Here is a 13,367-nt window from a genome sequence, read left to right on the forward strand (position 1 = left end):
TTTGTTGTCTTTTCCTAGCACTACCTCGCACACGCGTGGGGGGAGGGGGGGGTGCTATTTCATGTGATGCGGGGTGGTGACAGGAATGGATGAAGGCAGAATGTGTTTATATGTATATGTCTGTATATGTAAGTATACATTGAAATGAATAGGTATGTATATGTGCATGTGTGGGTGTTTATGTATATATATGTGTATGTGGGTGGGTTGGGCCATTCTTTCGTCTGTTTCCTTGTGCTACCTTGCTAACGCGGGAGACAGTGACTAAGTATAATAAATAAAAAAATAGAATGATCCTGTTCCTACAGAGTATATGGTGGCAAGTAGTGGCTTATGTTACATAGGATGATCCTGTCCCTACAGAGGATATGGTGGTAAGCAGTGGTTTATGTTACACAGAATGATCCTGTTCCTACAGAGGATATCATGGCAAGCAGTGGTTTACATAAGATGATCCTGTTCATACAGAGGATATGGTGGCAAGCAGTGGCTTACTAAAGGATCATCCAGTTCGTACAGAGGATATGGTGGCAAGCAGTGGTTTATGTTACATAGGATGATCCTGTTCCTACAGAGGATATGGTGGCAAGCAGTGGTTTACATTGGATGATCCTGTTCATACAGAGGATATGGTGGCAAGCATTGGTTTACTAAAGGATCATCCAGTTCCTACAGAGGATATGGTGGCAAGCAGTGGTTTATGTTACATAGAATCCTTTCCTATAGAGGATATGGTGACAAGCATGTTTACATAGGATGATCTAGTTCCTACAGAGGATATGATGGCAAGCAGGGGTTTATATTACATAGAATGATCCTGTTCCTACAGAGGATATGGTGGCAAATAGTGGTTTACATAGGATGATTCTGTTCCTACAGAGGATATGGTGGCAAGCAGTGGTTTATGTAACACAGGATGATCCTGTTCCTACAGAGGATATGGTGGTAAGCAGTGGTTTATTATATAAAGGATGATTTTGGGTTTACCCACACTTCACTGTTAGGATATTACATAGGATACATCATCTCCCTGATTGACTTTTGGTTGGAGTAAAGGGAATACAAAAGATAAATAGATCCTACCAAATAAACCACAAGAGAAGAGTGGTCCACTTCAAGTCTTGAACTAACAGATCTTTTACCCGTCCGCGATTCACCTGAGCAACATCGTCCACAATCAAACGACCCAACAGCATTGGCTTGCCTGAGAGGATGAAAGAAAGAAAACAGCTTACTATTATATACCTATTGTATTAAGCTACTGACAAAAAATTGGTTCTAAGATATGAAAAACCTTTTCTCATAAGGAGGCAGTGCAACACCAGAGATAACACTTGCTTACAAAGTGTCACAGTCAAAATATTACTTTACCCACTAAACATGGTGTAATCTACCATGATTTCACTCTCTTTGATAAGGCTCACTTACAGAGACATTAAAATCATAGAGTAACCTTTTCTAGGATTATGAAATCATTGGCTTGGAAGTGCAGATGTTATATCCCTGCTACCAACCTCCATTATTTACTACGTACTAAAGGCAGTCAACAAAAGGAGTTCCCAAAAATATAAAAAGAAATGGAAGAATAGGAAAACAAATGGACAATCATTAAGCTCTAAGTTGTGTAAAACAAAAGTTTTCCATATCTCAAAACCCCACACTTTTTACCTTGAGACTAAGAACTATGAACATGAATAAGCATACCCACAAGGAGGAGGCTGTGCCTTATGGAAAGGCTTACTCTTTGATTTTTGATGTGAACTTTCCTTTTGAGAAGCTACCTCATGTGGCCACAGCCACACAAAGGTTGATCAAATCAAAGTTGAGGTATTATATTATAAAAGCGTTCTCTTAATTGCTGAAGACCTATCTTGCTAATCTTGTCAAATGAGAGATTCCCTAAGAAAGCCAAAGTAGAATCCATTTTCCTTAAATCCTGGGGGGCTCTAGCAGTCAGCATTAGCTGTAAAAGATATACCAAAATTTCGATGCTGACAAAGGCTAAAAGCTCCTTGAATAAATGAATAAGCTTTCTACTGTATAATGTGCAATAAACCAACAATATATTTAAGTATCTTAACTAGCCTCCAACAACAGCAACAACAAATAGTTCCACTGGAAATGCTATCATGGCTATATTGCAATATCTTTTCCTGTCTTCAAATATCTCATATTTAGGAATTTTTAGTGAACTGCTATGTCAAAACATTGCATGAACTTCTGTAATTCTTCTTTCTGATTCTAAACCTATTAGGAACAGCTTTCATATGTAGAAAATATGGACTCATATTTTTCATAAAATCGATAGAATGTAAAAGATCAAGAACGTTCAATAGCTCCAATCTATGCTGAAATGAATAAGCATCAGTTTTCCTTAAAAAAAATATAATTGTTCGGAGTCAAACCAGAAACAATGATGACTAGAGCCTGAAAGTTCTGACAAATGCCACAAATACTAGTTTTTGCAATTTCAACATAAAACTATCTATTGTGTCTTATGCCTATTTTCACTTATTTCTATATCATTGTCCTTTAAAAGAAACTCCTAAGTTTTTTCTTAATTACTATTTGGCTATCCTCAAAGAAAAGAAAATATCCTGCTTCATGTCATGAAGCAGATTACTTAATTTCTAAATTGAACATTTTGTACACCACCATTCTGACTGGTAATGGATGTGTGTTACAGTGTATGAAGGGTACAGTACATATGAACATATCCTGTCATGGCACTACATTTTCCACAGCCTGGACTGTACTCTATGAGTCAGTTCTCTTTCAGATACTTCTGGACACAGTTCATGCACAATACCTTTAGTGAATGCTTCTTCAAAACTTATCTTTTCAATTGAGGAGTTTGGAAGCAATGTGTTGCCTACAGATGAGGCAGAATTATTTTGCAAAATGTGCAAAGAAACAGTGATGCAAAAGAAATATTCTATTTCTCAACCTTTACAGATTTCTTATCACAAAGTTGCCGCTTGTAAAATTCATGCACAGAGTACATATCTTCTAATTTCATTTTCTTTAGCTTCTGGTTGACAATCTCAATCTTTATTTGACCTGTACAAGGCTTTTGTTAATCAGAGATTCTCTGTGGAAACTGGAAAATTAGTGTCAAGTCTTTTTTGGAAAAATATTCCAAGGAGAATGTACCAAATGGCACTACATTGCAGAAAAATTACTTGGACACTTGTTCTGTTGCATTATCCACAAAAAAAGGGATGAAGTCACAATCAAAATCATTAGGATTTCTACTGAGAAAACAACAGATACTGTTATGCCAACATGATTATTGGAACCTTGGGGAATCTCTATATCTTTTCAAGAGATGCAAAACTAGCAGTATTTTCTAACAGAAGAAAGGGCTTTAAGATGGCATGTATAGAGCATCGCTTAAGATGGCATGTATAGAGCATCAGATTGGAGAAGAGCAGTATGGTTTCAGAAGTGGCAGAGGATATGTGGATCAGGTGTCTGCTTTGAAGAATGTAAGTGAGAAATACTTAGAAAAACAGATGGACTTGTATGTAGCATTTATGGATCTGGAGAAGGCATATGGTAGAGTTGATAGAGATGCTCTGTGGAAGGTATTATGAGTATATGGTGTGGGAGGTAAGTTGCCGGAAGCAGTGAAAAGTTTTTATCAAGGATGTAAGGCATGTATATGAGTAGGAAGAGAGGAAAGTGATTGGTTCCCAGTGAAAGTCAGTTTGTGGCAGGGGTGCATGATGTCTCCATGGTAGTTTAATTTGTTTATGGATGGGATTGTTAGGGAGGTGAATACAAGAGCTTTGGAAAGAGGGGCAAGTATGCAGTCTGTTGTGGATGAGAGGGCTTGGGAAGTGAGTGAGTTGTTGTTCACTGATGATACAGCACTGGTGGATGATTCAAGTGAAAAACGTTGGTGACTGAGTTTGGTAAAGTGTGTGAAAGAAGAAAGCTGAGAGTAAATGTGAATAAGAGCAAGGTTATTAGGTACAGAAGGGTTGAGGGACAAGTCAATTGGGAGGTAAGTTTGAATGGAGAAAAACTGGAAGTGAAGTGTTTTAGATATTTGGGAGTGGATTTAGCAGCGGATGTGTGGTAAGAGAGATGTGTGGTAATAAAAAGAGTGTGGTTGAGAGAGCAGAAGATGGTGTCTTGAAATGGTTTGGTCACATGGAGAGAATGAGTAAGGAAAGATTGACCAAGAGCATATATGTGTCAGAGGTGGAGGGAACGAGAAGTGGGAGACCAAATTGGAGGTGGAAAGATGGAGTGAAGAAGATTTTGAGTGATCGGGGCCTGAACATGCAGGAGGGTGAAAGGAGTGCAAGGAATAGAGTGAATTGGAACGATGTGGTATAACGGGGTCGACATGCTGTCAATGGATTGAACCAGGGCATGTGAAGCGTCTGGGGTAAACCATGGAAAGTTCTGTGGGGCCTGGATGTGGAAAGGGAGCTGTGGATTCGGTGCATTATTACATGACAGCTAGAGACTGAGTGTGAATGAATGTGGCCTTTGTTGTCTTTTCCTTGGGGAAGTGAGTTAGTTGTTGTTCACTGATGATACAGCGCTGGTGGCTGATTCATGTGAGAAACTGCAGAAGCTGATGACTGAGTTTGGCAAAGTGTGTGAAAGAAGAAAGTTGAGAGTAAATGTGAATAAGAGCAAGGTTATTAGGTACAATAGGGTTGAGGGTCAAGTCAATTGGGAGGTAAGTTTGAATGGAGAAAAACTGGTGGAAGTAAGTGTTTTAGATATCTGGGAGTGGATCTGGCAGCGGATGGAACCATGGAAATGGAAGTGAATCATAGGGTGGGGGAGGGGGCGAAAATCCTGGGAGCCTTGAAGAATGTTTGGAAGTCGAGAACATTATCTCGGAAAGCAAAAATGGGTATGTTTGAAGGAATGGTGGTTCCAACAATGTTGTATGTTTGCGAGGCGTGGGCTATGGATAGAGTTGTGCGCAGGAGGGTGGATGTGCTGGAAATGAGATGTTTGAGGACAATGTGTGGTGTGAGGTGGTTTGATCGAGTAAGTAACGTAAGGGTAAGAGAGATGTGTGGAAATAAAAAAAGCGTGGATGAGAGACCAGAAGAGGGTGTTTTGAAATGGTTTGGGCACATGGAGAGAATGAGTGAGGAAAGATTGACCAAGAGGATATATGTGTCGGAGGTGGAGGGAACGAGGAGAAGTGGGAGACCAAATTGGAGGTGGAAAGATGGAGTGAAAAAGATTTCGAGTGATCGGGGCCTGAACATGCAGGAGGGTGAAAGGCATGCAAGGAATAGAGTGAATTGGAAGAAAATGGTATACCGGGATCGACGTGCTATCAATGGATTGAACCAGGGCATGTGAAGCGTCTGGTGTGAACCATGGAAAGTTCTGTGGGGCCTGGATGTGGAAAGGGAGCTGTGGTTTCGGTGCATAATTACATGACAGCTAGAGACTGAGTGTGAATGAATGGGGCCTTTGTTGTCTTTTCCTAGCGCTACCTCGCACACATGAGGGGGGAGGGGGAAGGTATTCCACGTGTGGCGAGGTGGCGATGGGAATGAATAAAGGCAGACAGTGTGAATTGTGTGCATGGGTATGTATGTATGTGTCTGTGTGTGTCTATATATGTGTACATTGAGAAGTATAGGTATGTATATTTGCATGTGTGGACGTGTATGTATATACATGTGTATGGGGGTGGGTTGGGCCATTTCTTTCGTCTGTTTCCTTGCGCTACCTCGCAAACCACATTGTTCCAATTCACACTATTCCTTGCACGCCTTTCACCCTCCTTCATGTTCAGGCCCCGATCACTCAAAATCCTTTTCACTCCATTTTTCCACCACCAATTCGGTCTCCCACTTCTCCTCGTTCCCTCCAACTCTGACATATATCCTCTTGGTCAATCTTTCCTCACTCATTCTCTCCATGTAACCAAACCATTTCAAAACACCCTCTTCTGCTCTCTAACCACACTCTTTTTATTACCACACATCTCTCATACCCTTACATTACTTACTCGATCAAACGACCTTACACCACATACTGTCCTCAAACATCTCATTTCCAGCACATCCACCCTCCTGCGCACAACTCTATCCATAGCCCACGCCTTGCAACCATACAACATTGTTGAAACCACTATTCCTTCAAACATACCCATTTTTGCTTTCCAAGATAATGTTCTCTACTTCCACACATTCTTCAAGGCTCCCAGAATTTTTGCCCCCTCCCCCACCCAATGATTCACTTCCATTTCCATGGTTCCATCCACTGCCAAATCCACTCCCAGATATCTAAAACACTTCACTTCCTCCAGTTTTTCTCCATTCAAACTTACCTCCCAATTGACTTGACCCTCAACCCTACTGTACCTAATAACCTTGCTCTTATTCACATTTACTCTCAACTTTCTTTTTTCACACACTTTACCAAACTCAGTCACCAGCTTCTGCAGTTTCTCACATGAATCAGCCACCAGCACCGTATCATCAACGAACAACTGACTCACTTCCCAAGCTCTCTCATCCACAACAGACTTCATACTTGCCCCTCTTTCCAAAGCTCTTGCATTCACCTCCCTAACAACCCCATCCATAAACAAATTAAACAACCATGGAGACATCACACACCCTTGCCGCAAACCTACATTCACTGAGAACCAATCACTTTCCTTTCTTCCTACACATACACATGCCTTACATCCTCGATAAAAACTTTTCACTGCTTCTAACAACTTGCCTCCCACACCATATATTCTTAATACCTTCCACAGAGCATCTCTATCAACTCTATCATATGCCTTCTCCAGATCCATAAATGCTACATACAAATCCATTTGCTTTTTTAAGTACTTCTCACATACATTCTTTAAAGCAAACACCTGATCCACACATCCTCTACCACTTCTGAAACCACACTGCTCTTCCCCAATCTGATTCTCTGTACATGCCTTCACCCTCTCAATCAATACCCTCCCATATAATTTCCCAGGAATACTCAACAAACTTATATCTCTGTAATTTGAGCACTCACCTTTGTCCCCTTTGCCTTTGTACAATGGCACTATGCAAGCATTCTGCCAATCCTCAGGCACCTCACCATGAATCATACATTAAATAACCTTACCAACCAGTCAACAATACAGTCACCCGCTTTTTAAATAAATTCCACCGCAATACCATCCAAACCCGCTGACTTGCCGGCTTTCATCTTCTGCAAAGCTTTTACTACCTCTTCTCTGTTTACCAAATTGTCCTCCCTAACCCTCTCACTTTGCACACCACCTCGACCAAAGCACCCTATATCTGCCACTCTATCATCAAACACATTCAACAAACCTTCAAAATACTCATCCCATCTTCTCACATCACCACTACTTGTTTTCACCTTCCCATTAGCCCCTTCACTGAAGTTCCCCTTCGTTCCCTTGTCTTACGCACTTTATTTACCTCCTTCCAAAACATCTTTTTATTCTCCCTAATATTTAATAATACTCTCTCACCCCAACTCTCATTTGCCCTCTTTTTCACCTCTTGCACCTTTTTCCTGACCTCCTGCCTCTTTCTTTTATACATCTCACACTCATTTGCATTATTTCCCTGCAAAAATCATCCAAATGCCTCTCTCTTCTCTTTCATTAATAATCTTACTTCTTCATCCCACCACTCACTACCCTTTCTAATCCGGCCATCTCCCACGCTTCTCATGCCACAAGCATCTTTTGCCAAGCCATCACTGCTTCCCTAAATACATCCCACTCCTCCCCCACTCCCCTTACCTCCTTTGTTCTCACCTTTTTCCATTTGGTACTCAATAATTCCTGGTACTTCCTCACAAAAGTCTCCTTCCCAAGCTCACTTACTCTCACCACTCTCTTCACCCCAACATTCTCTCTTCTTTTCTGAAAACCTCTACAAATCTTCACCTTCACCTCCACAAGATAATGATCAGACATAATTCCAGTTGCAACTCTCAGCACATTCACATCCAAAAGTCTCTCTTTCGCACGCCTATCAATTACCATGTAATCCAATAATGCTCTCTGGCCATCTCTCCTATTTACATACGTATACTTATATACATCTCTCTTTTTAAACCAGGTATTCCCAATCACCAGTCCTTTTTCAGCACATAAATCTACAAGCTCTTCACCATTTCCATTTACAACACTGAACACCCCATGTATACCAATTATTCCCTCAACTGCCACATTACTCACTTTTGCATTCAAATCATCCATCACTATAACGCGGTCTCATTCATCAAAACCACTAACACACTCATTCAGCTGCTCCCAAAGCACTTGCCTCTCATGATCTTTCTTCTCATGCCTAGGTGCATATGCAACAATAATACCCATCTCTCTCCATCAACTTTCAGTTTTACCCATATCAATTACTTTCTTACATTCTATCACATACTCCCACCACTCCTGTTTCAGGAGTAGTGCTACTCCTTCCCTTGCTCTTGTCCTCTCACTAACCCCTGACCTTACTCCCAAGACATTCCCAAACCACTCTTCCCCTTTACCCTTGAGCTTCGTTTCACTCAGAGCCAAAACATACAGGTTCCTTTCCTCAAACATACTACCTATCTCTCCTTTTTTCTCATCTTGGTTACATCCACACACATTTAGACACCCCAATCTGAGCCTTCGAGGAGGATGAGCACTACCCGCATTACTCCTTCTTCTGTTTCCCCTTTTAGAAAGTTAAAATACAAGGAGGGGAGGGTTTCCAGCTCCCCGCTCCTGTCCCCTCTAGTCACCTTCTACAACACATGAGAAATGCGTGGGAAGTATTCTTTCTCCCCTATCCCCTATCATAGGGTGGGGGAGGGGGCGAAAATCCTGGGAGCCTTGAAGAATGTGTGGAAGTCGAGAACATTATCTCAGAAAGCAAAAATGGGTATGTTTGAAGGAATAGTGGTTCCAACAATGTTGTATGGTTGCGAGGCGTGGGCTATGGATAGAGTTGTGCGCAGGAGGGTGGATGTGCTGGAAATGAGATGTTTGAGGACAATGTGTGGTGTGAGGTGGTTTGATCGAGTAAGTAATGTAAGGGTAAGAGAGATGTGTGGAAATAAAAAGAGCATGGTTGAGAGAGCAGAAGAGGTCATTTTGAAATGGTTTGGGCACATGGAGAGTATGAGTGAGGAAAGATTGACCAAGAGGATATATGTGTCGGAGGTGGAGGGAACGAGGAGAAGTGGGAGACCAAATTGGAGGTGGAAAGATGGAGTGAAAAAGATTTTGAGTGATCGGGGCCTGAACATGCAGGAGGTTGAAAGGTGGGCAAGGAATAGAGTGAATTGGAACAATGTGGTATAACGGGGTCGACGTGCTGTCAATGGATTGAGCCAGGGCATGTGAAGCATCTGGGGTAAACCATGGAAAGGTCTGTGGGGCCTGGATGTAGAAAGGGAGCTGTGGTTTCGGTGCATTATTACATGACAGCTAGAGACTGAGTGTGAACGAATGGGGCCTTTGCTGTCTTCCTAGCGCTACCTCGCACACATGAGGGGGGGGAGGGGGTTGTTATTTCATGTGTGGCAGGGTGGCGATGGGAATGAATAAAGGCAGACAATATGAATTATGTACGTGTGTATATATGAATATGTCTGTGTGTGTATATATATGTATACGTTGAGATGTATAGGTATGTATATTTGAGTGTGTGGACGTGTATGTGTATACATGTGTATGTGGGTGGGTTGGGCCATTCTTTTGTCTGTTTCCTTGCGCTACCTCGCTAACGCGGGAGACAGTGACAAAGCAAAAGAAATAGATAAAATACATACATATATGTTTTGTATACAAGACACAGAAAATAAGGACTTACCATTTTCATCTGCAATCTTCTGAAGAGTAGCTATGGCTTTCTCTGATTCTCCAGATGCAGCATCAAATCTTGCACTCTCAGGTAACCACTGGAATTAAAATTTGCATGTACAGTTTAACAAAAAATCCCTTTCATCTTACTGTTAATAACCATGTGTATCATTATTAACTACTTTGACTATGGTACCGATGCAGAGACTTACTGCAAAGCACATCATTCATCTAATCTGTTCCTTTTTTAATCTTATCATCTACCTTAAATTTATTCTTTTCCCTCTTAACAATTATGTATCATTCCTTTCGCATATCAACAAGTTCCTTATTAACAGTACAGATAGTATGGTATTTCCAAGTCTTTATCTCATACACCCATAAGATTTCCAGCAAGATCAATTTAAGACTGAAGACTGAGGGTAACCAAAGTAATGATTCTAAATGGCTCACCCAAATTTCGAGGAAAAGAGTGGTCTTTTAGCACAGACCTACATTCGTTAGAATCGTTTTGAAAAAAATTCATCAATTTCATTTCAGACATAGCAACTTTCATTTGTATAAGTAATATATAAATGTAAAATATAAAAATACAAAAAACATGAAAAATAAATATCAAATTTAATTATCTATTTATTCATCATACATAATCACTGTTTCCCGCATCAGCGAGGTAGCACCAGGATACAGACGAAGAATGGCTCATCCACTCATATATACATATATGTACATGAACGCCCACCCACACACATATATATATATATAAAAAAAAAAATATATATATATATATATATATATATATATATATATATATATATATATATATATACATATACATATCAACATATATATTCACATACAGAGACATTACATACATACACATGTACATATTCATACTTGCTTGCCTTCATCCATTCCTGTTGCTACCCCGCCCATCTGGAAAACAGCATCGCTATCCCCTTTTTCAGCGAGGAAGTGCTATGAATACAGACAATCACGTGTTTGCCAAATGGTGTCCTAGCTTCGTCTGTTCGATGAATATCAACTGACTGTTATACTTCTCTCTTGTGTCTCCCCTGATGATGTGATTATTACATGAAAGTGCACTTGGGAACTTATCGTGTTTCATTTTCCCTGTGGACTCATAGGAATATATATATATATATATATATATATATATATATATATATATATATATATATATATATATATATATATATATATACCATGCTGGTATACCACATCGATCCAATTCACTCTATTCCTTGCCCTCCTTTCACCCTCCTGCATGTTCAGGCCCCGATCACACAAAATCTTTTTCACTCCATCTTTCCACCTCCAATTTGGTCTCCCACTTCTCCTCGTTCCCTCCACCTCCGACACATATATCCTCTTGGTCAATCTTTCCTCACTCATTCTCTCCATGTGCCCAATCCACTTCAAAACACCCTCTTCTGCTCTCTCAACCACGCTCTTTTTATTTCCACACATCTCTCTTACCCTTACGTTACTTACTCGATCAAACCACTCGATGGAACCATGGAAGCGGAAGTGGATCATAGGGTGGGGGAGGGGGCGAAAATTCTGGGAGCCTTGAAGAATGTGTGGAAGTCGAGAACATTATCTCGGAAAGCAAAAATGGGTATGTTTGAAGGAATAGTGGTTCCAACAATGTTGTATGGTTGCGAGGCGTGGGCTATGGATAGAGTTGTGTGCAGGAGGATGGATGTGCTGGAAATGAGATGTTTGAGGACAATGTGTGGTGTGAGGTGGTTTGATCGAGTAAGTAACGTAAGGGTAAGAGAGATGTGTGGAAATAAAAAGAGCGTGGTTGAGAGAGCAGAAGAGGGTGTTTTGAAATGGTTTGGGCACATGGAGAAAATGAGTGAGGAAAGATTGACCAAGAGGATATATGCGTCGGAGGTGGAGGGAACGAGGAGAAGTGGGAGACCAAATTGGAGGTGGAAAGATGGAGTGAAAAAGATTTTGTGTGATCGGGGCCAGAACATGCAGGAGGGTGAAAGGAGGGCAAGGAATAGAGTGAATTGGATCGATGTGGTATACCAGGGTTGACGTGCTGTCAGTGGATTGAATCAGGGCATGTGAAGCGTCTGGGGTAAACCATGGAAAGCTGTGTAGGTATGTATATTTGCGTGTGTGGACGTATGTATATACATGTGTATGGGGGTGGGTTGGGCCATATCTTTCATCTGTTTCCTTGCGCTACTTCGCAAACGCGGGAGACAGCGACAAAGCAAAAAAAAATATATGTATATATATATATATATATATATATATATATATATATATATATATATATATATATATATATATATATAATCTCGAAAAGAGATTTCTTTTCTTTAGCATTTTTGTTACTGGTGAATTAACATACTTAAAGACAGCACCAATGATGATGATTTAAACTGGGTAAGAAGTTTGAAATGCAAGGGTAGACAACTGTTTCTGCAGGGGAGAGAAGTTATGTAAAATTTACAATGAAGGAGTAGGAACATGGGTAACCTTAGCTAAAAATACAGAGGAAATGTTAAGAAAGAGGGAGTAGTTCAATAAAAGATATCAGAAACCAAAGCAGGTTCAAGATATGCTATAACAAAAATATTGGTGCCACTCCATTTAGCCAGCCAGCACATCTATGGGATAATATCACTATGAACAGATATAGTAGGATAAGGAAAGATGTACAGTAAAACTTTGAAAAAAATATTGTTGACTTAGCAGGAAGTAATCCAAAACATTATAAATTCATCAGGAGGAAATTGTCAGTTATAGAATAGCAAATCTGTACAAAGACAATACAATCCCCTATCCCTGGGGATAGGGGATTAAGAATATTTCCCACGTATTCCCTGCGTGTCGTAGAAGGCGACTAAAAGGGGAGGGAGCGGGGGGCTGGAAATCCTCCCCTCTCTTTTTTTTTTTTTTTAATTTTCCAAAAGAAGGAACAGATGGGGCCAGGTGAGGGTATTCCAAAAACGGCCCAGTCCTCTGTTCTTAACGCTACCTCGCTAACGCGGGAAATGGTGAATAGTTTAAAAGAAAGAAAGAAAAAAAAGATATATATATATATATATATATATATATATATATATATATATATATATATATATATATATTATCCCTGGGGATAGGGGAGTAAGAATACTTCCCACGTATTCCCTGCGTGTCGTAGAAGGCGACTAAAAGGGGAGGGAGCGGGGGGCTGGAAACCCTCCCCTCTCAATTTTTTTTAATTTTCCAAAAGAAGGAACAGAGAAGGGGGCCAGGTGAGGATATTCCCTCAATGGCCCAGTCCTCTGTTCTTAACGCTACCTCGCTAACGCGGGAAATGGCGAATAGTTTGAAAAAAAAAAAAAAATATATATATATATATATATATATATATATATATATATATATATATATATATATATATATATATATATATATTTATATATATATATCCCTGGGGATAGGGGAGAAAGAATACTTCCCACGTATTCCCTGTGTGTCGTAGAAGGCGACTAAAGGGGAGGGAGCGGGGGGCTGGAAA

General features: G+C 40.3%; 1 protein-coding gene across 7 annotated transcripts in view; it reads right to left on the bottom strand.

Annotated features, from left to right (window-relative positions):
- Positions 1–13,367, bottom strand: part of LOC139754824 (synaptic vesicle 2-related protein) — a 133,733-nt gene that overhangs the window by 19,173 nt on the left and 101,193 nt on the right. For all 7 annotated transcript variants that reach the window (XM_071672689.1, XM_071672688.1, XM_071672684.1 and 4 more), the window contains 2 exons: positions 9,825–9,912; positions 1,084–1,204 (listed from right to left, as the gene is read on the bottom strand). In XM_071672689.1, coding sequence (XP_071528790.1) covers positions 1,084–1,204; positions 9,825–9,912 — 209 coding nt within the window. The remainder of the gene's footprint in view (positions 1–1,083; positions 1,205–9,824; positions 9,913–13,367) is intronic.

The sequence above is a fragment of the Panulirus ornatus genome, chromosome 17, assembly GCF_036320965.1.
Source record: "Panulirus ornatus isolate Po-2019 chromosome 17, ASM3632096v1, whole genome shotgun sequence".
NCBI lineage: Eukaryota > Metazoa > Arthropoda > Malacostraca > Decapoda > Palinuridae > Panulirus > Panulirus ornatus.